The sequence below is a fragment of the Dendrobium catenatum genome, unplaced genomic scaffold (assembly GCF_001605985.2).
Source record: "Dendrobium catenatum unplaced genomic scaffold, ASM160598v2 fragScaff_scaffold_1001, whole genome shotgun sequence".
Classification (NCBI taxonomy): domain Eukaryota; kingdom Viridiplantae; phylum Streptophyta; class Magnoliopsida; order Asparagales; family Orchidaceae; genus Dendrobium; species Dendrobium catenatum.
In genome coordinates this window covers 241952-267272 of record NW_021319463.1, presented here as the reverse complement: position 1 = coordinate 267272, position 25321 = coordinate 241952, and the positions used below count along the sequence as shown (strand labels likewise).

At 36.8% G+C, this 25321-nt stretch overlaps 1 protein-coding gene across 2 annotated transcripts; it reads right to left on the bottom strand.

Annotated features, from left to right (window-relative positions):
* Nucleotides 1–1165: 1165 nt before the first annotated feature.
* Nucleotides 1166–21581, bottom strand: LOC110098787 (ribokinase). Of its 2 annotated transcripts, none has more exons than XM_020825714.2 (5): nucleotides 21116–21581; nucleotides 11160–11407; nucleotides 10771–11029; nucleotides 2674–2826; nucleotides 1166–2078 (listed from the first exon to the last, which is right to left on the bottom strand). In XM_020825714.2, exons 1-5 carry the CDS (start codon nucleotides 21428–21430, stop codon nucleotides 1659–1661), a joined length of 1395 nt encoding a protein of 464 aa, XP_020681373.1. In that variant the 5' UTR covers nucleotides 21431–21581; the 3' UTR covers nucleotides 1166–1658. The 2 variants fall into 2 exon arrangements, with proteins under 2 accessions (XP_020681373.1, XP_020681371.1); XM_020825712.2 differs by having other exon boundaries at nucleotides 10771–11062; nucleotides 21116–21575.
* Nucleotides 21582–25321: the final 3740 nt, after the last annotated feature.

Here is a 25321-nt window from a genome sequence, read left to right as displayed (position 1 = left end):
GGCTCAGTAGCATTGACGTGGTTGCACCTGATTCGCCTATAGACATAGAGCTGTGTCCAACATCCGATTAAGCTAACGGTGTAACTGAGTCAGCCTGCCTCATGAACAAGCTTGAACTTGACTCAATAGATAATTCATGAATCCAACTCGATGAACTAACAAGTCAAATTTGAGCCAACCCTGACTCTACTCATTTGTTAGTGAGCCATCTCATTAAAAAAATATTAATATAAAATATACTTAAAATATATTATTATTCATAATTTTAAATAAAAAGTTGCATAAAATATTTAAAATTTATATCTTACTTTCTTATATCAAGTAATTTATTATTTTTTTAGTTCATATTTTTTATCATTTTATTATAATATTATTTAAATCATAAGTATTTTCTCCCTTTTATAACTCATAGATTATTTCTGAATTAAATATAAAATATACAATAACAACAACTTCAAACCTTTATCCTACTATATGAGATCAATTACAAAAATCTTTTTTCTCTATTATGTCTTATTAAGACTTCGTTTGGTTATCTAGTAATTTTATAAAAGGTAGTTTTAAGAAAAAACGGTTTAGAAAAATGAATTTTCTAACGAAGAATCACATATAAAAAGCTTTTCTAAAACAGCAGAAAAATGAAAAAAAAAATGATGCTATTAAAAACTTGGTTTGAAGAACCAAAATATATATTTAAGATTTTAAAAAGGAATAAGAACCAAAAACGCCCAATCAAATTAGGCCTAAACTCTGATTTAAATTTAATAAAAAATAAAAAAATAAATTTATAATATTTTTAACCAAATCTTGTTACATCTATCTCTAATTTTTTTAATATAATTCAAATCTAATATATCAACTCTACAAACCGGAATTTCCTTCCATCAAAATACCAACAGTCTAAAAAGACAAATTTCAAACCCTAAAGAGTACAGCACAACTGAACATCTAAAAAAAAATTCTAAATAATAATAATAATAATAATAATAAAACTTAAAAAATTTCTTACTTGAACATTCAAGAAAAAAAAAATACTAAAAAAAAAAAAATGGTCACACTATTAACAATCCAAAATTGTTAATAAGAATGTAAGTTTCTTTAAGGATGAACACCTCGTACTATACGATCAACTGGAATTTCCAACTACAGTGCTGCACCATTAATCTTCATAAAAACCATAAAACTTAATTTCTTATTATCTTTGCTGAGCCTTCTTTATTTACATTGCCACTTGGAAAGGCAGTTAGAACAAAAAACTTACAGAAAAATCAAATGTGTGGCCATAGAAATGGGCACAAAAAAATTGAGAAATTATTCTGTGCGGACACCTGACTGAGAGAACTGTCCGAATTTGCTATGCTTTTGCTAGCCTTTTGCTACCCTTTTGCTACACTTTTGCAAAAAGTCTTTTATGAATGCATTTTTATTGAACTTTTGCTGCCCTTTTGCAAAAGTGCACCAAATATTTAATTATTTAGTAAATATTAAATATTTGTTACATTTTTACTGCCCTTTTGCAAAAGCGCAACAAAAAGACAATAAAAGCACAGCAATCAGGACGGTTATCTTCATCTGGTGTCCGCACAAAATAATTTGCAGGCTTCACCAAATCGTCCTTCGAACAATTAGCATAGCAAAGTGATGTAAATGGAATCTACTCATGTAGATTCCATCACTTGTTCTTCTCTGTCATGAAAGACACCAGTTCTGTTACTATCCATTGATTCAAGCTTGGGAACTAGCTGGGAGATAACGGTTTGTATGGGAACAAGGATCAGACGGTCACTGCAGCCATTGACACTTGTTTTTGAGAGGAGGGAAATCTCTTCAATTGCTTGCTCAATATTGATCAATTCAGTCCAAAACTCATAGTCTTCGTTTATGTTTGATAGTCTCAGAAGTTCCAAAACCTTGGCTATGGTGGCGACATTTCGGCCTGCTCCGCAACCAGTGGCGGTCGCCGCACCTACGGCATTTGCGAGCACCAAAGTACTGATAGGCGGCAGGTCATGCAGAAATCCGTAAGCTATAGCGGCAGTGAAGCTATCTCCGCAGCCAACAGTATCTACGACATTTACCTGTGTAGAAGAAAGTAAATTATGTTCTTAGTATGGAATCTCAATTTATCATTAACACAACTTAGAGAGTTAAGGCTTCATTTTGATGTTAAAAATTATTTTTTCAACCACAATGATTTTTTTTCAGCGGTTTTTCTAAGGTAAAATTAAAAAAGATGTAAACAATTTGTTATACAAACAAATATGTGCTTTTACTTAGCTGCTTTTGATTTGATTTGGGACAGCTTTTGGCCGTAGTTATTTTGTTGCTTTCAAAAAAATTTATACTAAAAAACTATTTTAAAAAATATTAAAAAAATTGTGCCACCCCAAAAGGATGCGTTGATTTAGGCTTCGTTTGGGATGGCTTTATTACTGTTTCTTAAAGTAGCTTTTTAGTATAAAAATTTTAAATTTTAAATTTAAAAGTTGTTTTAAGAAGCAATAAAAAAGTTGTCTAAAATGAAAGTTTCATTTGGGATGGCTTTCTTATTGCTTCTTAAAGCAGCTTTATAGTACAAAAATTAAAATTAAAATTTTTGTACTAGGAAGCTGCTTTAAGAAGCAGAAAGAAAGTCGTCCCAAACGAAGCCGAAGTCTTAGATTGAAATTGTACCGTGAACGCAGGAGCACAAGAAATGCTCGACTTGGTGATCAGCATCGATCCCTTAGCTCCCATTTTAATAATAACCCAGTTAATGCGAATGCCTTTCTCAATCAGTTCCCTTCCTGCCAGAATCGGGTTTTTTATCCCAGTTAATGACTCAGCCTGGTACATAATTGTAGTAAAGGTAGGTCATAAGGTAATTAGTATAATATAGATCAACCAAATTTTACAGGGATGCATGTTGAAGAACAAAAACTAAAACCACTCATAAAACATTTTGCAAAATATGCAGCTGCCGCCTGAAAGTATAATAAACAAATTTTATCAGCCGTTGATGTTTTCAATTATCAGGAAGATCGATATAACATAAGCTGGTTTCTAAGGTAGATTGAATTTTAATTAATCAGATTTTCTCCGATGATTGTATCGGGATTTATTTAGTTATGGGTTCCTACTTCCTATGAGCACAAGCCCCCATAGTTAATTACCCCTCCTATCGCGTAGAATATAACTCTAGATTAAGGATGAATAAATTTAGAATTATAAATGTTTAAATCTTGGTTGTGGGGGATGAAGGTAGACCCGATCAAGATACCATGGTTCCATCATCTCGGGAATACCGTAGGTTTCAATCTACCAACACAAACAATCATTGATCGTAGTGTCTAGGGAATCTAATTAGCAATCGTGGATTGCCTCATCTCATGGAACCCAAATAAACTGAAGTTGTTAGATGTGGGTTTTAGTGTTATGGTAGTTTGGTTTGGTTTGGTTTGAGCTAAGGCTTACGGCTCCGCTTGGGAGTTGGCCGTAGGTTTAGGTTTAGGTTTAGGTCGGCCTTCTGGCTCTGCTTAGGAGTTACTCGTAGGTTTAGGTTTAGGTTGGGGCTTACGGCTCCACTTAGGAGCTGCCCATGCAGCAGGCCTTGTGGCTTTCCTTGGAAGTAGTCTATAGTTTGATTTGGGGAAGGTCACCTCTCTCAAAAGTTTCCCAATAATAGGGCTTACTAGTTCTATTGGAAGTGGCCTGTGATTTTATAAGAGATAGGACTTACTGCTTCCCATTAGAAGTAGCCTATGGTTTTGGGTTTTGGTTTGAGGGTTTAACACTTTTTCTTGGAAGTTCCCTAAATAGCAGGTTTTACAGCTCCCATCGGAAGTTGCCTATAGTTAAGCTTTTAGAATTTTGCACTTCACTTGGCAATTTCTCTTAAAGATTGATTAAGAGACGGTCTTATAGGTTCGCTTAGAAGTAGTCGAAACATAATTTTTTGTAGAGCATCAATTCACTTGACCTAAAAAAATTTCTTCTTCGAATAATTTGTAGGAAACAGCAAATGTGGAAAGGGTGGTATCACCATTTAATGGAAGTAAAAGTCATTAAGTATGAGAAGTCTAAAGAACACGCATAGATTTAGAAGCTTGGGAGTTGTACGGCTCCAAATTTCATACATCTAAAAGATTTTGCAATGCGGACCAACAATAAACAAAGTGATAATGATGGCAGCAAGAGCACAAATTCAATATCTAGCAAATGTGTGAATCAATTGTAATCAAATGAAGTAATGTATGTTTCAGAAGTGAGAAAGTAAATTGCAGTAACAATCACTGCAAGAAGTTGGAGAAGATCATTTGCTAGCTTTTGGTATAGCTAAAGGTATCTCATTGTTATAATCAATAGAAACTGCAAAAATGTTCCAGAAAATTCAAAAGCTTTAGACATTTCGTCAGAAATAAATTATGGGTTAACCTCTGATAATAACCCGCTTAACATCAAGCACAATAATAAACTCAAGTGTTGGTAAGTCATCATTAATAGATGTAAAATCATAAACATCATCATAAGGGCTATTATTATAAAGGGAAAAAATAAAAAAGTTTAAGCATGTGTTGATGAACCAGAAAATGCTATAAGATGCATGAGGCCAACATAGGAAACTTGTACAGTGTATTGAGAGGAAAACAGACGCCGGAGCTAAGCTGTTTGATTGTATTGACTTCAGGCTAGTTTTATTCTATTTGGTAGCTTATTTAGCTACATCGGTTTAGTGCTTGCTTTTATTTGTGTGCAACCTATTATGTTACTACATGTCTATAAATACCTAGCCATTTGGAGATGAATAATATTTGAGTACTACTCTCTTGTGAATTTCTGTATCCTAAGATTTGTTCTTAGGTGGTGGATTATTGCTCCAAGGAGTTCTTAGAGTAGTGTCCAACGACCATCACCGGATAGTCGACGTGGATTCGTTGAGCCCCCTCCGGTCCGATGTCATTTGGTATCAGAGCCAGCAAGTTGATGGCGTTCTTGTCCATCGCTGTGTCGCCTCCGTCGTCGGTGTCATTTGGTATCAGAGCCAATAGGTTCTTCTTGCTCTGTATCCTGAGAATTCCTTAGGTCGTGAAGAGAAGAACCGGAGAAGCTCTGAAGGGCGATCCAGCAGTCGCTAAGCATCCAAGTGGATTGGCGTCATCTGGTCTCCTGGAGTTCTAAGTAGTGGTTACATGCTGATCTTTTCCATTTTGCTTCTTCTTCTTCGTTTCTTTCTTCTTCTTGTTGGTTTTGATTGTGCCCGAAGATGAGTGCTCGGCGACTTCCCTATGTCAATGTTTTGGCTTACCACCATCCATGCTGAGATCTCAGAGACAAGAAATCTCCCTATTGCACACCGCGTTCTAACCATCTCCGTATACTACCCATCGTGCATCCAGCGCCCCACTTGCGGTTCGAGGCCACCACCCGCGCCCAACCAGTTTCCCCACAGGTCCTGCTCTACCGCACATCCCGCACACAGTCATTGCTTAGTCCGACCAATCTTGCTCTCCACAATCAGCCATCTCCGAGTCCAGCGCCATCCCCTGACCGTTCTGCTGACCCCACAATGCAAGGCACCTATCATCAACAAGACGTTGACTGATTCTTGGATGATTCTTCCATTAACATAAATAAATTAAAAAAAAAAAAAAAAAAAACTCCGCCTGCTGATTGGATTGAGTTTTAGATGCTCCAATCTAATTCTTGAAGACCGCCATGGCAATTTTCAACTCAGCTTCTTTCCAACCAATTCCTCACAAAATGAGGGTTACAAGTTCTGGGATGTAAAGACAGCATAGCTCTCCCGGTTATGAAGAATTCTCTGTTCTGGTACTGAGGAAATCTCTCTAACTAATTGATCAAGAAGGTGTAGGTGTCATCAGCCGTGCTCTTGTCACCAGTGTTTTGGTAATCTTAACTTGTGTTTGAATAGGAGAAGCCAACGCCAACCGGTGATTCTAGGAAGATCACATTTGCCACATTATTCCACACTGTCTCATTTGCCCTAGAAGAGCCCGAAAGATATTGCATTGCCAAAATCATCAAAGACAAATTCAAGAAGCAGAAATCGAAGATCTTCAACAAGAAATTGTACAACTCCAGCAGCGGCTGTCAAGGCTCAAATGGAGGAAAGGCTTGAGTTCCCCTAGCATCCAACCACAGAATAAAGTTGTTCCATTGGTGGCTTACAAATCCTCCATTTAGGTCGAATCCCTACGAATCAATGACAGAGAAGATATCTTGGATGATCAGAGTCCTTCATACGAAGACGTTATTTGAAGGGTCACCTCGTCAGATTTCCACCCCACCCACGATCAAGTTCAGATTCGAAGATTTTGAAGATCTGGTTATGAAATCATTGTCTTTGCCTCTCTATGATGAGCCAGTGCACGACGTGTATGATGACGACTGTTCGGTGGAGTTCTTGATCTTGATCAACCCATATATGATGATGAGGAGAGCAAGGTGGATGCATCGCTGGAGCTAGTCATTCATATCATTCCAGACAAAACAACAAATATGCTCACCGTCATTGATCGCGAAATTGATATGACCAAACTTGACCACGACAACCCCCTTGGTACCTTTACACATTCCGACACCAAAGTCTTGGAGGCAATCTCTGTGGATACCTATATGTGCATAGTTGATCCATTTTGTGTTCAGTTCAATAAAACTCGTGAAGAGTGCTGTTTGGAGGAGCTACTAAAGATGCCAAATGAGTTTGTCAGCTATCCCATTTGTCATCAGCTCCAGCTTATGTTGAAGTCTCTCCAAGACGAGGTGAATAAATGACACTGGCGACGAAGGCGACACGGCGATGGACAAGAACGCCAGCAACTTGCCGGCTCTGATACCAAATGACACCGGACCGGAGGGGGATCGACGAATCCACGTTGATGATCCGATCACGATCGTCGGACACCACTCCAAGAACTCATTGGAGCAAGAACTCACCACCTAAGAACAAATCTTAGGATACAGGAATTCACAATAGAGTAAAACTCAAATATTATTCATCTCCAAATATGCCTATTACAATCAATGGCTAAGTATTTATAGACATGTAACAACATAATAGGCTACACACAAACAAAAGCAAGCACTAAACCTATGTAGCCATATAAGCTACCAAATGGAATAAAAATAGTCTGAAGTCAATACAATCAAACAGCTCAGCTCCGGCATCATACTATCGGGGTAGGAGGAACTTCAGGCTCATAGGAAGATGTTCGGCTGACCACAAGGAGGCGTGTTTGGTTGGCTAAATTGGTTTGGATATTTCCACCCGGTATCAAAAACCTTATTTGAAGATGTATTGGTGAGGGTATCACAAGTTTTATAGAGTATGACGTTTGCAACTTTTGATCAAGAGAATGAGACAAATCATAACTTGATTTATGTGATCTAGAATTAAACATCCAATATATCATAACCAAAATTATAACTTATGAATACTAATATGAGAATTAAATTTAGGATAATCTTCATATTTATGTGAAAAAGAACATTTGATCAATGTCGATAAACAAAATCATTTGCAAGGTAAATATGAGAATGATGAAGATGGCACTCAAGGCATCTTGATGTCCTTTTTTATGATAATATGATGCTGTTGAAATTTGATAAGTGAATAATAGAATTGTGGTGAATATATATCCATGTTTGAGTTTTTGTTGAACAGTTGTGTTACAAGGAACCTAATGATATTTGAGGAGGTAATGAATATATCAAGCAGACACGAAATAAGGACTGATGTTATCCCACTTCCAATCCAGTGGTCCAAAGAAGTAAGAAATGAATGTGTTTAGAGGGAAAGTTTTATGTGGTAAGTAAGGGTTCTTAGAGAAGGTAGAGAACATGATAGATTGAGGAAGACGCAACTAGAGAAGTGCGCGTCTGGTGGTAAAGAAGTGGTTAATGTATGTGTTCCAAATGATGCGAAAAGAAGCAAGGCTTTGATTGTGACTTTACAAGCTTTATGAGCAGGATTAAAAGAATGATAGCATCTATAGCGCTCAAGAGAGATTGGTTGTTTAGTAGGTCGGTCAAGAGATGTATGGTGAGAGCAATAATCCAGAGAAGTAGAATGGAAACACAAGATAAGTAGCAAAAAATTGTCGGAAAAAAATGAGCGCCGGTGAATCTCTAGAAAGGCATGAGTGACTGTGATACTGTGGTCATAGGAGAGAGATTCGATACGTGAAAAAGGGATAGAGATTATTCGACCTTGGTTTCAGGGACTTTTGGGTTATAGTGAGTAGGTGGGTCGAGCATTCAACTTTAAAATTGATTGTCAGTGAAATTTAAATAGTAAATAACGGTATTTTGAGTTTAACAAGTTTGGGATGGAGTTTCATAGGACATGAGTAGGGGATGGAGTTCTAGAGGGTAAGAATGTCGGGATAAAGAGAGGAATGAATTAAAATTTTGCTTTTCCCATCTGACTCTAAAACCAAATTGTTGTAAATGGGAAAAGTAAATAGATGAACACTACACAACTTGGAGCAATCTACATACACAATTTCGATTAAAAAAAAGACTGCTCGCATTAGGCATCTAGAATAATTTCATCACATCAATAATCAATCAATCACTTATAAGCAATGAATGCACATTTTTATAAATAGGGTTACAAAGTTAAGACAAATAATTTGTTAATTTGAAATCAAATCTAATCATCTCCAAAAGAAAATTTAATCATAAAATTTTCAAATTCAAACCTAACATTGCTCAAAAAGATAAATCAACCTAATTTTACCAAAATAAACCATAAATGCAAACAAATTTGAAATTAAAACTAAAATATACAAAATAAACAAAACATAATTTCTTCAACTAAATCAAATCCTAGAGCACCTCTAGATGACGTTGTTCATCCCTCTGGTTTGCTTCTCAACTCCTGCACTAAGTGTCCAATCTTGTCAAGTAGAATAGTCCTCAGAATAAAAGTTCACAATAGAAGCATTAAGGTTTACCTTTGCTTACCTTGCTTGAGGTTTATTGTTTTTTATTCTCACTCTTTTAATGATTGATTGGTGCAAGATAAAGAAATGTTAAAGTAAATTTTTAATATATATGAAATACACCAAAAGGAGTCTTTTATTGGCAAAATATATTCCTTGAAATCAAACCATTTTCAATTGCGTCAGTATGTGGCCTACGTTGTCTCCATTGTGATTCACATTCCTTGGACCATGTTATTGCTGGCCATCGTCAAACTGCGTCACTTGCCAAAATGTCACTTATTCTATATCATCCATTACATAATCAAAAAACAAACAACATCGAAATGGATTCACATCTCCCTAAAGCTAATGATCCTTTATTTTTATCTAACTGTAAAGTGGCGAGCGATGACTTGAGTACACAAACTACCTTCCAGAGTTAAGGCCGAAATCAAAACAAATAATTATATTATTTGTAATAATAATAATAATAATAATAATAATAATAATAATAATAAAGAGTATAACAAAGAACAAGTTATTTACTTGCACAATAAGACTTTGGCTTCTAAAAAGAGTAAATGTTTTTTTTTTTTTAACAAAACCAAATTTTATTGACAAAAAGGGCTATTACAACAAACGGCCACAACACAACAATAGGCCAATGGAAATAAAAGTACATCCATAAGAATACAATTATCAAAAGGGTCAAAAGTCTGATAACGGGTAAGTCAGACGGACTCAAACCGCTACCTGGTTGCCAGGCATGGGTCATCCAAGGAGGAATAAAAGGAAGCATCCAGAAACTGAAATCCAGCAAAACAGAAAACTACACCAAGGTTGCCCACCAAGCCCAAGTCATCCAAGGCGCATGCAGGAAACATGCTTCATCATTGTCCAGACCCCAATTCTGTGCCGCTCTTAAAGCAAATCCAAAATATCAATAAAGTCAAAACCAGGCAAAGACCAAAAAGGAAAAATCATTTCTTTTTGGTCTTACGATTTCTAGACTTCTCATTCTTTTTAAGAAATCTGTCATCTGCAATTAGAGGGGCATCCATAGCTAACTCATCCAAGTCCCCCCCACCATCTGAATAAAAACCTTCATTTAGATCCAACCAATCACATTGCTCCAAAGACTACCACCAGCAAGATGGGCCAGCAAGCATGTACTAGAGACAACAGTTAGAGGAACATCCACCAAATGTCCCCTAACATCATCAGGCTCCACCCCAATACATACCGCAACAGGTGAAACCAGCCCCTCCGAAGAACGATCATCCCCTGACCCATTACCCGCAGGAGATTCATCCCCATAATCAGACTAAGGAATAATACCCTCATTAACATCTCCAAAAGAAACATGGAGATCACTATTACAAACTATCCGATTAGTTAAACAATTGTGAGGTTCAACAATCTCACCAACGTTAGGACCAGTCGTCACAATCTCGTCACCCTTCCCAAGAGAAAACGAAACCAACACAGCATTAGAATCCACCTTTTGCTCTAAATCATTGGCCTCAACAGATACAACAATATCCAACTCCACAGCTAATTCATTCACCCCAGAGTCCTCACAACCAAGGCCAACAGGGGTCAAAACCATAGGTACAGACGGAACCTCCGCAAGGCTAGGAAGCACATGCTTGACTTTCCCACCAGCACCCAACAAATTATTAAAAAAAAAAAAGTAAATGTATTTTGTATGATAAAGCATGCAAATTTAGCAAAAGGAAGACAACATAAAAATAATTGCTGGTGAGAAAAATTAAAACCCAAGATTGGGCTAGCAATATATACTATTTACAGTTCAATACTCCAAAAATTGCAAGGAACAAACCTCATCAGAAGTTAAAAGAAGGACATCGCTGAGCTTCAGAAATCGCTCAAGTGCTTTCCGCTGTTCAGCGGTCCCATTAAAAAGAGTTCTTCCACGAGGACCAGGGTCAAAAAACACTGCTGATTGAGCTTCTATAGCATAAAACAACGCAGAAACTATCAGATCAGGTAAAAGTTCGTCAAACGCATAACCATTGCAGAATAGGATCTTGGATTGCTGGATGGCCATCTCAACTCGTCCAGATAATTTATTCAACCAACTGAATGCAGGTTCATCACTAAAATCAGCAATACTGATACATTTAAAATAATTAGTAATGTTAAACTAACCAGCTAATTAAAAATTTAACTTAATAAAGTTCAAAATGAAGTAACAGTTAAGTATTCTACCTACAAAATCCATGCCTCTGAGAAGGGTCAACTAGAACCCAGCAAATAAGTGTTTCATACATGGCAGCATTTTTAGAAGCTTTAGAATCTTCAATTAAACCAACCATATTAATTCCCTCCTCCTGAAGCACGTTAAGAAGGAAATGTCCATAAACCTCATCCCCTACATGACCAAGAGTGATCACACAAAGTCCTAATCTAGCAGCGGCAATGACCAAGTTGCAGTTACCACCGGCCTCCCAATATTTCTGCAATGAAACAAAAAAAGAATGTGAAAAAAGCGTGAACTTCTAGGATGAAGTACAGAAAACACAAACGCCTCACATATCACATAAAATTGTATTGTGTAACATCAAAATCAACCTACAACAAACCCCTTTTCAAAAGATATGAAACAAAGAAAAGATAATAAAAAAGAAATAGAAGAAAATTTGCATTTCTCCGTTCATTTAACTCAGCATTTTTTAATTATTCTATGTGAGAACCGGTTCAGCCGATTCAGTTGAACCGGCTTCTATCCGATGACAGAGGGACAACCGAGCGGAAACTGGAGCGTAAACCCGGCCCAGGCAGACCACACGCAAGTGCGAGCAAGGCTGGAGGATTCGGTTTTCGGTTCTGAGCGAAAGAATGCGTACGGGAATGAAATAGAACAACTCACACGAAAGAACTACCGTTCGCTCACTCCTAAAGATGAAAATCACGTGAGAAAGTTGTTGCCAAGAGAAGCGGCTGAGAGGAAGAAGAAGGAAGAAAATAAGTTTTTCAAATTTTAGTATTTTTTTCTTCTTCTATGATTCCTAAGAAAAGATAAGTTATATTAAAGGGAGATAGAAGAAGGAATTGAAAAAGGAAGTGAATAAAATTTTGAGGTAAACAAATCAGTGGATTTTCATTTCTATCAATAGGAGTAAGTGAATTTAATTATTTTCTTACATTCAATTATTAATATTTTATTTTCACTAATTAGTGACATAATAAGTGATTAACAAATAGGAAGGAGAAATGTGGTGTGGAGTGTCTTGATTCAAAGAGAAAAAGAACAAGACTTATTGAGAAAATTATAATGGCATGAGATTTTAAGTAGATCTTACAATAATATTAGTGAATAACTTAATGTTATCATTAGCAATGATTAATGCAAATTAAAGGTATTTTGGAACAATGGAGAATTGGTTAACCTGATGTACAAAGGTGACAACTGAAGCTAATAACATATCTCAAAAAGGATATTGGAGATAAGAATTTATTAAAGAAATATTTATATAAAAATAGTGAAAGTTAAAAGATGATATTAGTTATATATTTGTACGTGAATTGGAGATTGTAGAGTTATATATTTGTATGTGAATTGGAGATTGTAGTAAGAAAGATTATCTCAAGAGTTGAAGATTTGAAAGAAGCTGAAACCGAAACATTCAAAGTGGATACTTACAGTTGTGAAAAGAAATTTTATTGTTGTATTTCCATATAGATTCTAAAGATAATATTTTATATAAGTGTTTTACTTATATTTGAATGTTATTATATGTAAGAAGATGTTAATTCAAATGTGATGCAGGCAAATTAGAAAGAAAGAGTCAATAGAGGAGAACACTAGGACAACTAGAACAAAACTTGATTCAATCTAGCAAACCGACATCCAAACAAAACGTCAAAACAATTCAAAGTCGAACAAGCGAAACAAAATCTAAAAATAAAAGCACTATCCTCAGAACAACCGGTAAACTGTTTCCTCACATGCAACAAAAAGCAGGTAAAATAATATAAGTGCTTAGGGCTTGAAAACCAAGGGTCCACTACAGCAACAAGGTCCAACATCCAACCAAACTCCTCTAGCAAATGTCACCAAATTCTGCCAACAAACACCTCCAATAGCTCAAGAAGAAGAATACAAGTGGAGTGGAACTTGCGTAGAGAAGAAGAGGTAAGAAGCCCAAGACAAAATAGAGAGGAGGAAGAGAGAATTGGAACAAGCTCTCAAGCTTTTTCAAGAAAGGAGAAGAAACCCTCAGGTTTTTAGAGACTTTTCTCAAGATAATCAACAACCTCCTCATGACAAATACATCTCTAATTTATAAGAGAAAAGGGGCAATCAAATAGCCAATTTCCACCTCCAACCAAACCAATCAGGTAAGGAGAAGAAGAAGGCCAACAGGCAAAACATAACATCACCCAAAAAGGCAACACAGGAACTGGGTAAAAGCAGCCAAGGGAACGGAGCAGGCGCCCAGGGAATCGGGACAGAGCAGGGGATCGGAATAGCCCATGAGAAGGAGAGCGAGGAGATAAGAACCGAAGAGACACATGGAAAAGAAAGAGTCAAGAAACCACTCCACTTAATGAGCTAATAAGTGCAATTAATCCTCCAAATAATGAGCTAAAGCATCAGCTCAAGCATTAATGAGCTAGAACCAAGTACCTCCCAAAATTCAGCTATAAACCAAAGCAGCCAAGGCCCAACCCGAGAGGCAACAAGCAGCCCAAAGACCAAAAGAACACAAGAAGCTAGCACACCCAAGGCTTGCCATGCCCAAGCACTACCTACTCATGATCATTAGAAGTTCTCCATCATTGGATAGCATAAAAAATAACTATAATATTCAAATTACAATAAAATGAAAATAAACTAAAATATGCATGCATCAAAATGCATATGTGAAGATGAACATTTGACATTTAAATGAGTATTATAGAGAAATGTACATCAAATAGTATGATAGTATAGATATATATGAATATGTGAAAGGACTATATATTGATTTAAAACATATGTAAAGAAAGAAGAAAATCAATTTGAAAGTGTATATGGTTGAATATATAAATGATTTAAATACATATAAAAATATATGAAAGGAATAATGAAATATATGAAATAATTTATAAAAGGTAAATGAAAGTACAAAACTTTTTGTCAATAGGTTTTTGTATGCAAGGATATATGCATGCTATTTTGCGCGATATTTTTTCATGCTATTTTGCGTCATGGCGCGCACTATTTTGCGCCATTGAAAAATGAAAGGATATATGCATGCAAAAATAGATTTTTGTATGCAAAAATATTTTATCCAAAAATAGGTTTTTGTGTGTGTATGCCGTAAACTTCAGGATTAAAAGAGAGTCTCAATGCAAGAATGTAAGGTTAATTCTACAAACTCTAGGATTTTTAGCAAATTATGGGTGTCTGCAGAACAGGACAATGTCAGAGTCAAGGGATAGAATAATAATAAATAAAAAGGGATAGGATAATAAAAACGGCAAAGGAAAAAAGGAGTACGCATCATCTCAAAAATAAGCAAGGGGCTTGCAATGATTTATGGTGCCAGATAGGGGCCTCACTTAGCCGTCTAGAGCTCAGGTAAAAAAATGGTTTAGGAGTATAGTTCAATGAGCCGCACATTAAACTCTACGGGTTTAATTGCAAAATTCAAAAAAAATCTAAAAAATTCTAACTTCCCTGTAATTTCTCATTCTTTCCAAAATCCCATTGCACAGATCCGTGGATTCACCTTCATCTTCACTCTTACAGGTGAAGACAAGACAGATTTCAGGAACCAAAGGTAGTCCTTCAAAAAGGCTGGGATTATACGGTAATGCAAAGGAAATGCGCTATTCACAGGACCTAACTAGCGCATGTGATTTTGTCTCTCTTCTGTCTATAAACTGAAAGCATTTCTGCTTACAATGGTGATGCTCATCACTTGTTCTAACATCTGTAACAGCATATTCAATACTATGTGTACTCATAACCTTATGAAACACGCCTATGGTACATGAATCATGACTTCAACCAACCAATCAAAGTTTCATAACAAAAACTCCAACTCCATGCGTGAGTTCCCATGACTAATCATTAATCATTATCAAATATAAGTTTGTAACTAGGTAATCCGCCATACACCACAAGGGACTTTATAATTATAACTTAGACTTCTTGACTAACCTTTAGTTATGAATCCTCCTAGGTGTCTCCCGAGCAAACTCCCAACTCATGTTGTGATGCTAAAAAACGTAGGATCACTTAATGTAATAAACTACTTCTAAAACTTGGACTCATTGAAAGTTGCAATTAAGGTTTCATAACTAAAGGTCCAAATAGATCAAAAATAAATCTTCTTAGTTATGCCAATTTGCCTTGAAATGATCTTAATTGAGTGAGTGATGAGGACATCTACATGAGTTCTAGCGCGAGGAGACATGCATGATCTACGGCCATGATCAACTTTTGATTTTTAATTTTTTATTACATTTGATGTATTTTGTTTTATGAGTATATTGTATTTCTTTCCATGTATACCCTTACTTAAGGGCCTCGTCATGTGTTAGCCTTAGGGGCAATTTGGTCTTTGTATTTTTCTTTATTCATTTGGCTATTTAAGGTCTTCTCCTCTTCATGAGAGGTCAATGAATGAATGATATTTGAATGAAAATTTTGTTTTCTTTCTACTTCTTCTTGCATGAGAGCTAGAGAAGGGAAAGAGCTCAAGGGGAGCAAATCGCAAGGCCCACCAGTCGTTGTAAGAGTCCGCGGCTCGTGGTTAAGTTCTTTTTATCTTATTTGTGCTTTCTTCATCCACATCCAACACCCAATTTCCACTCCGCTTATTCGAAATCCAAGCCCCAACTTCATCCCGCAGTAAATCCAAGGGAACCAACCGGTCGGCCTTCCTCTTGGCCGCCGGCTACCTTCCTCCACCACCTACTCCACAACCCCAACCGCCGGCTACCTTCCCCATCCCCCACTTAATCAAATTTTGAAAATTCAAAATTGATTGAGTTCCAAAATTTCCTAATTTGTCAAAGCCAAATTAGGATGAAGGCTTGATGTTGTTGTTGTTGTTGTTGTTGTCAAAGCCAAATTAGGAAAGTTTTCAAATTCAAATCAATTTGAAATTCAAATTGAAAAGGATCTCATAATCTAGCTTCCTAATGCATACGTGCTAATTTGGAAAGCTCATAAATTGCTCCCACACCTCCTCTCCCTCTCTTGAAACCGCCGGCCCCATGAGGGTTTCTCCCCTCTTTGAATGCTTCATTAATTCTCCAATTAAAGCATTCATGGCCACCCATTTGAATTCAAATTTCAAAATAAATTTTCCCCTAATTTCATACAAAACCTGAAATTAATTTCAGGTTATGAAATAAAACCCTTTTCCTCCTTCATGAAACCGCCGGCCCCTCTCATGGCTCCCCCCCATTAACTCCCCCCATTCAAGGCATTAATGCCTACGACTTGAAATTCAAAATTCAAGCCTTTTCCCTCCCAATTTAATCAAAACTGAAATTAAATGTCAGCTTTTGATTAATCTTCCTCACCCCTTTAATTCCTTCCAAATCCACTACTCCTAAGGAATTAATTCAAACACTTCCCCTCCTTGCTGGCCGAAATTCCCCACAGCTATTGGCTGATTTTTCCTTCCCCAAATCCCTTCCAAAGCTCCAGGAAAACTGCTGCCCAACATCTCAATTTGCTGTTTGGAAATTCCTGCAGCAGGCCACCAACGTCCAGCCATCCCGGGAGCGACAATTGCTGTCCAGATCTCAGGGACAACCCTTCTTCCTGTCTAGAAGTTTCCCTGAGCTCAATAGGTTGCTATCCTGTTGACCACAGCAAACTAGGGTGCTGTCCAGCCGTCCAGAACCAGTCCTAGATGCTGTCCTGAGGAGATCTAGTGTCGTCCAGCCGCCCGAAGAGGCTTCCATTGCTGTTGAGTAGTTCCAGAAGTTTAAAGGCTGCTGCCCCTTCATTCCAGCCATCGTCATAGCTTCATAACTCCTTTTTTTTTTGGTAAACTCTTCACTCACTCTCTATCTTCTAAGTTAACTCTACTCGTGGATAAATTTGATTCACAAAGCAAATGTTTTATCGCCTCCGCTAAATCTAGTATTTGAATGAGTTGTGAGAGATGCCCTTCATAATACTAATCTTATTGTTAGCATTGGAATTTCTCGTTGAAACCACTCATGTATGCAAAGTAAGACTTAGTTGACTATTTAATGATCTCAACCTCTCGCATGTGTTTAGACCTAAGCTATTTTATCACCTTAATGTTATCTTATCGTTAAGATCAATAGAGGATTTTGCTTAACATTGCTCTCTAAAATTTATAAGTGCAAACTTCCTTAAGAAAATCATTTTCGCATGGGATTTTGTATCACATCAGTGAGACACCTAGGAGTTAGCATGTCTAAGATGGCTTTTACTTCGGAATGATCAATCTTTATACCACGATGTCTTACTACAAACCCCAGAACTTTCCCTGAAGTGACACAAGAGGAGCAATTCAGAGGATTCTTTTTTAAGTCGTAGCGACGCAAAAGTTCAAAAATGATTCTCAAATCATAAGGATGATCTTGCCTTTCGTGACTTTGACCATCAAATCATCAATATAACATTTCACTTGATTATGAATGAGTTCATCAAAGATCCAAGTCATAGCCCACTCCCGTGTTCTTCAATATGAAAGGCATAACTTGATAACAAAAGATAGACTTGAAATCCGGAAATCATCATATCAGGATGTGACCCTGGGACACCCACAATACAGCTTTTCAAACGCACATGAGGCATTATGAGATTTTGGTATGCCGATTGGTCTCACTAATGCACCAGCCACCTTCTAGTCCCTCATGAATAGGGTATTCTAACCCTACTTGCAAAGGTTTGTGTTGATTTTTTTTTTTTTACGATATATTGATTTATAGTAGGCCCAAAGGAGAGCACTTGGGAGTTATGTTGTCGACCTTAAGGGAGAACTCCTTATTTGCCAATAAGAAGTGTTCTTTCACCTAGCTCAAAGTGGAGTACTTAGTTCATGTGATATCTCAAGAGGGAGTTACTGTTAACTAGAGTAAGATTGAGGCTATGCTCAGATGGCCCATGCCCAATAATCTAAAGGAGTTGAGAAGATTCTTAGGACTCACTGGCTACTATCGAAAGTCTGTGAAGGGAGATCAATAGAAGGCAATTGACATAATAGCTTAGAAAGGACAACTTCAAGTGGGGAGAATCGGCCACCCAAGCTTTTAAGGAGTTGAAGAAAGCTATGAACAGTGTGTCAGTCTTAGCCCTTCCGAATTTTAGCCAACCTTTTTCTTGTAAAGATAGATTATTCGGGCTTTGGGCTAGGAGCGGTACTTATGTAGAGCTAGAGACCCATGGCCTATTTCAGTTAGGTGTTGACATCTCGGACCAGGCTAAAGTCAGTCTACGATAGAGAACTGATAGCGATTGTGCTAACCATTCAGCAATGGCAACAATATCTCCTCAGAAGACATTTCATTGTCAGAATTGACCAGAGAAGTTCGAAGTATTTGTTGGAACAGAGAATGGACATTGAGGAGCATCAAAGATGATTTTCCAAGTTATTGGTTATAACTTTGAAATCCAATACTGACCTGAAGTGGAAAACAAAGCAGCATATGGGTTATCCAGGTGCATGGGGGAAACCCCAGATGATGGCATTGTTTGTGCCCTAGGTGTTGAATGGGAAGCATTGAGGAGAAGAGTGAAAAGGATGCATGCCTAAAGAAAATTAGGGAGGAGCTGGCAAGAAGCAAGTGGCAGCCATCCAGGATATTCAGTAGTGGGGCAGAAGTTGCTCATGATGGGCAATTTGTGCTTCCAAAGACATCTTCTTACATTCCATGTTTGTTGCAATAGATTCATGTGACGGCCAATGGGGGACATTCGAGGGCCCAAAAGTCATGTCGTTGGTTATCTGTCGAGCTGTATTAGGAGGGGATGCATAAGGATGTTGAGAAAATGGTGGCTGACTAAGATATATGCCAGAGGCAAGTAATTAGCTATGTCTCTAGGAAAGCTCCTCCAGCCGTTAGCTCTGCCATAAAAGGTGTGGGAGGAGGTGATTATGAATTTCATCGAAGGCCTGCCTAAGTCAGAAGGTTACATGATGATACTAGTGGTAGTGGATCGGTTGAGTAAATATGCTCATTTCATCCCCCTTCGCCACCCCTATACAGCAGCATCAATACCAATGATTTTTATGAGGGAATCCATTATATCAAATAGGGACAAGATCTTCCTAAACCAGTTATGGAAGGAATTGTTCAAAATGCAGGGGATCGTCTTTAAAAGAAGCACTACTTATCATCCTCAGGCGGATGGATAGAGGAAGTCAATCGTACTGTGGAGACCTATCTGCGGTGCTTTATATCAGATATACCTAAGTTGTGGGCCAAATGGTTGGCTTGGGCAGAGTATTTATATAGCACATCTTATCATTCGATAACGCTAACTACAGAGTTCAAAGTATTATACAGACGAGACCCCCTTGTTTGATATACTATGGGCAAGGTGGAACGCTAGGGGCTTCTGTAGAACAATACTTGGAGGACAGAGACAAGATCTTAGGGGAGCTGAAGGGATATTTGTTGAGAGCTCAACAAATTATGAAGAAGAAAAATGCACATATGCGAGACATACAGTTCGAGGTGGGGGACAAGATTTGCTTAAAGCTTCGTCCCTACAGACATAAAGCCCTGGCACGAAGATGGAATGATAAGTTATCCCCGTGATATTTTGGTCCCTACGAGATAGTGAAGCGCATAGGGGCCCGCGGCTTATCACCTGCAGTTACCACCATCGGCAACCATCCATCTGGTGTTTCATGTGTCCTAATTGTGGCGGGTGATAGAAAAGCATATTCCTTCCTCTACACTTCCCTCGACCTTGACAGAGGACATGGAGGTGTTGTTGAAACCACTGGATGTCGAAGGAGTGCAATCAAGAGTAACGGGAAGCAAAGAAGTGTTGATCCGATGGAAAGGGCATACCCGAGCACAAGGCCACGTGGGAGTCCTACCAGATTATGCAGTAGTAGTTCCCTGCATTCCTCCTTGAGGACAAGGTGGGACTTTTGAGGGCAGGTATTGATACGGCGAAAGCAGTAGGGGTCCGCACCAAGTGGACCTAGGAGCCAGCGGATCGCCCGGCCTTGAAAACTTAGGCCCAGGTGGGGCCGGCGGATGAAGAAGAGGGGTTGGTTGAGGAGGTGGAGACCAACAGAGAATTAAAATATTATGTTATGAGGGAATCAATTAGGAAATAATTTTCTAATTGAATTTCAAATAAAGGAGGGAAACACATTATGAAGGAGGTTGATTTAGGAGGGAAGAAGGAAGCTTATTTAAGTCTAATGCTAGGGTTTATTTCATTCTTATGCAGAATTTTGTTTTAAGTGTGTAGTTCTCTTGTGTGATGGATCCTAGCAGCATCTAAGGTTTGGGAGAGAAGGTCCTCCTCTTGAAAGAGGACCATTGTATCTTGCTTTGTCCGTATTTGGACTTCCATCAATAAAAATATATTTTTGTGTTGAATCTCTTGGAGTATTTTTGTTGTTTTCGATACCAAGACGTATCAGTTTATTAATTCATGCAAGAATCTCATTTTGGTTCCAAACCTCATCCGGGTATATGCCTACTTGCTCATGGTGCCACGAGAATGGAATAGCCAAAAAACATTGGGGGCGCTTAGAACTTTTGACAATTTTGGTATATATATCTCTTTTCAAGCGGATTGTTCATGCATCGTGATCCCCAACTCCAAGTATTCTCGAATAGCCAAAAAACATTGGGGGCGCTTAGAACTTTTGACAATTTTGGTATATATATCTCTTTTCAAGCGGATTGTTCATGCATCGTGATCCCCAACTCCAAGTGAGAAATGAGTAATTAAACGTGATATCCAATAAGCACACATGATCCTTAGCCAAAGACATGATTTGTTCCCCCTTTTTTAACTGAGTGATACTATCGAGAGTTGTTTTGCTCCACTTAAGAGCTGCATTTAAAGCCCATTCCACTGGAATATTCAATAAGGAAACATTCACATTGCTTAACGAAATGAAATATTATTTTATTTCTGAACCTACAAAATCCGATGTAAAGCCAACATACGCTCAGAACCCTCAATGCACCATTGCAGGGGAGCACACCTTATCGGGAGCAGAAGCCACCAAGCCCTCCATATAAGCTTGTCTCTCTTCCTTCTGCGCTGGAGGAAGGCTCGGCACGTTTAACACGATGTCTACACACAGATTACTCAACGTCGCCAAATCCGCCATCTTCAAGGCCTTCCCTCTCCTAATTCCATCTAGTTCGCCTCTACAAGCTCGTACCATAAGGCTCCGAAACCCTAGCTTGCCGGCGAAGACTCGGCCATCGGTGATCTTCGCTGGAGTGGCGTGCTTGTAGAAGACTAACGATTTCATCCGCGCCGGGACGTGCGTGTTTAGGGTTTGTAGGGTCATGGAGTGGAAGAGGGAAGCTGCAGAGACGAAGACGCAGTGAGGCGCAAGTTGGGAACGTCGGAGGCAGCAGAATACAAGATTTGAGTGGAATATCCTATAGTTACAGAAGAAAGTGTTGATTCCAATTTGGCAATTTGAATGACTTTTAGTAATGTGTTAGGAATGACGCGCACGCTTTTTTTTTTTTCTTTTTTCTTTCTTTTTTTTTTTTGAAAAATTTGGGGCTTTAGCCTATTTCATTCATAAAAAGAAAGAATACATAAGAAAAAATATATTGCTACCACAACTTACCAGTAGCAATCTAAAAGAACAAAACTGCATAAGCAAAACCTGCTGCAAAACAAAAGGAAAAATCTATTACATTTGATCACCCTATCAGCCTTAGCTGCAGAATTTTAAAAACAAAATTTGATCCCCAATACAAGTATACCAGATAACATGTATACCAAAATTATATACAGAATTAAGCCTATAGAAGGAATTCCGCCAAAAAAAAGAGAGCTCCCAAGCCTATCAAAACCTGGACTCATATTATACATATTATGGCACACGAAAATCCTGAAATCCCTGGTTGCCCGTAGACCATCCAAGGGATCCAGAGCGGGAGCTTCATCATTGTCCAGGTAAGACTTCAAAAAATGCTCGCAGCGACTGGATGAGTATAGGGACATAGCCAACATGGTAGCCGCAATCCATATTACAGAAGTTCCAAATAATCCATAGAGTTCTTCCATTTTGCTATTCTCTCTGAAATGTTCCTCTTAACATTAAGAATCAGGGAATTATGACAATTAAAAATATGTCCAAATCTCCTGCCATTCCTCTCCTTCCATATGTGGTAGATAATGCAGCAGATGATAATTAAATAGAAGTTTTAAACTTTCTTGTTCCCCTTGTAATTACCCTTAATCCATTCAAAAACCTGCAAAATGGTGGGCCTAAAAAGAAAAGTTTTCATTCCAGGTATAACCTCTGTAAGAACGTAAAAAGCATAATCACATTCGAAAAAAATGTGAGAGACAATTTCATTTAAATCATGACGTAGACTGCAACCGACTGGAACCAAAATGTTACGTGAAATAAGAGCATCCGCAGTCTTGAGTCCTCCCACCAAAGACATCCAGACATAAACTGAATGTTTAATAATATTTCTGTTTGCCCATACCGATTTGTGCCAAGACTAGGTTTGTAAATCAGAGTAATACTCCTCAATGTAATTTTTGAATTTATATGAACTGCTGTTTTTCCATTTAAGACAAATCTCACCTTCCACAATATTAAAACCAGCAACACGTTTTTTTTTTTAAATAACCAAAATAAAAATTAACTTGCTATGGGCTAACAAGAAATAAAGTTATAAATTTATAAAGTTCGAATCCCCTCTTATACGGCACGACTTCTTAAGCGGGGAGAAAAGAACTATGGGTCATGCACTTGTGGGGCTGGTTGCTGGTAGACTCGCCGAGAGACTAGTGGACACCGCCAAGCGTGTTACAAGCTAACGTGACAGCGGGTCGATACCCCGTTTCCAAAAATAAATAAATTTATAATAATTAAATTCATTCAAAAAAATTATAATAATAAAGAGCTATTTGGATCAAATTTTATTTTTTTTTATTTTATTCTACTTATGTTCTGAAATGAATTATATTTTATATTTAAAAAAAATCATTTTTGCTTATTTATATAATAGTAGGCTATAATGATCTTTCATTAATGACATGGTAGTAGCGACCACGATGGTAATTGTGGTTGTAATTGATGGTGCTAATTATTTTTAAAAGCACTTAAATTTTTTAGAATTGTTTAGCTATATTTAAAAACAAATTAATTTATTTGTATAAAAAATAATAAATAGTTGCAAAAAACACTTTTTTATTAAAACAATAAAAATAAAATTTTAAAATCATAGTATTTAGAATAATTTACACTCTTTTTACTTCAAACCAAGCAGCTCATTATACATATAATTTTGCCCCCCCCCCCCCCTATTTTTGAACATTAAAACTTGTGTAGTTCAAAAAGATATATTCAATCTTCTACAAAATTCATGGCATAAAATTATGATGTCAAGAAAATCATAAGACATAACTACTCCGGCTCAACAGATGTCAATGTGAACCTCTACTTAGAGCTAGCCATGAACCAGGTAAAAATTTCTGAAGTGTAATTTAAACATTCCATGAAGTTAGTATGTCAATTGACGTAAAAATTATTTAAAATTTTAGTACTTGTTGCATCCTGGAACATTTACAAAGATAAAGAATATATGCTCTAGCATCCTATCCTTGTACTAAAATCTAGCACACACAGATAAAAGAGAAAGGTGCAAGAGTCGTAAGAGATAAGGATTTTAACGTGAAAATTTATAAAAAGAGGAAGAATTATGGGGTCTAACTAAACTAAAATGATTATACTAGTGTTTGTAGATGATAGAACTGAAGTACTTGATCGAGGGAAGGCCTTGTCTCCATGTAGCAAAATATATATCATATAAAGCATATTATATTACGGAGTTGGAAAAATCCAATGATATGAGAGTTGTTCTTAAAAGAAGGTTGGCATGAGAAGAAATGGGAGAGAGGGGGAAAGAAGGAGGAGAGAGGAAGAAAAAGTTTTGATTTTGGTTGCTAATTAACTTCGCCACTTTTACAAAAACTGCTTAGATCAATGTAGGGACCTTTTATCCTATTTATGTTTTTAAATATTTCAATTTTAACCATTGAATTCTCCATTTTACTTCATTTTTTTTATTTTAAATAACTTCCATTGTGATACTTTTCATATATTGTAGTATGGAATATTCTGAATTATTTGGCTGGTTGATTTTAATATTTCACGGGGTAAAATAAAATTTATATTATTTTATTTGATTTGCTTATAATGTAATTTTAATATATAATAAATACATATTTTTAATGTCTACATTGAGAATGAATTATGTGATTGGGTAATAGTTGATCGATATTATTTTTATAATAAGATGTGTATATAAAACAAATAAAGACTGATTGACCCGTTGGTTAAAGACTGACAGACATGTACATGATGGTGGCCTGACAGGCTTTTCATTGAATACATTATTTAGTGTTAACCTCTAGTGATTCATGTAATACAATGATACAGTGATTGGGAGTTATAAGGAGTTATTATTGTGATTGGGAGTTATAACGGACAAGAAGTAAAGACTTGTTTATTGAGCCAATAATTTATGATTATTGATATTATAAAACATTGCTTAAATAAAAAAAAATTATTTGTTTAGTGTGATTACTAAAATACATGTTATTGCTTCATTGTTAATGTTATTATTCACTGATTTGTTTTAACTGTGCGAATTTACTATTATTGCATTTATTGATTGGTACTATTATTGGCTTTACCAATACCGACAATATCGTTGATATTGTACCAATATTATTACTAAATCAATGTTACTACCATTGTTATTGATACACTATATTGCTTATTGATTTATCGTACTACGTATGTAATATACTAAATAATGTAATAAGCATATGATTAAGATATATATATATATATATATATATATATTGATGTAGATTAGTTGGATAGTATGTGTACAGCCTTATATGATTATAATATATTGATATTGATGTCAACAGGCTTTATTGATGTTTTAGTTTAATCGATTTATATGATTTTATACTAATTGATAGTACTAATATATTGACTACTTTATTAAGTTGATTTACTGGTTTCCACAATATATTGCTTTACTAGCTTTCATACCATTATGTTTTGTTGTTTGCAGACTTTAATGTTATTATTGCTGTGAGTAGGGGTATCAATATTTGACAAGACCCGAAAATCCGTCTTAAACCCGACTCAAAAATTTTGGATTAGGGTCAACCCAGACTCGAAACGGGT

Excerpts from the sequence above, each read along its gene's own strand:
- LOC110098787 (XM_020825712.2), bottom strand. The coding sequence starts at position 21,430 with ATGACCCTACAAACCCTAAACACGCACGTCCCGGCGCGGATGAAATCG. Across the intron at positions 11,408-21,115 it reads TGGCTTCTGCTCCCGATAAG|AAATATTGGGAGGCCGGTGG; the intron begins GTGTGCTCCCCT and ends GTTTCATTGCAG. Across the intron at positions 2,079-2,673 it reads CTTGTGCTCCTGCGTTCACG|GTAAATGTCGTAGATACTGT; the intron begins GTACAATTTCAA and ends TCTTCTACACAG.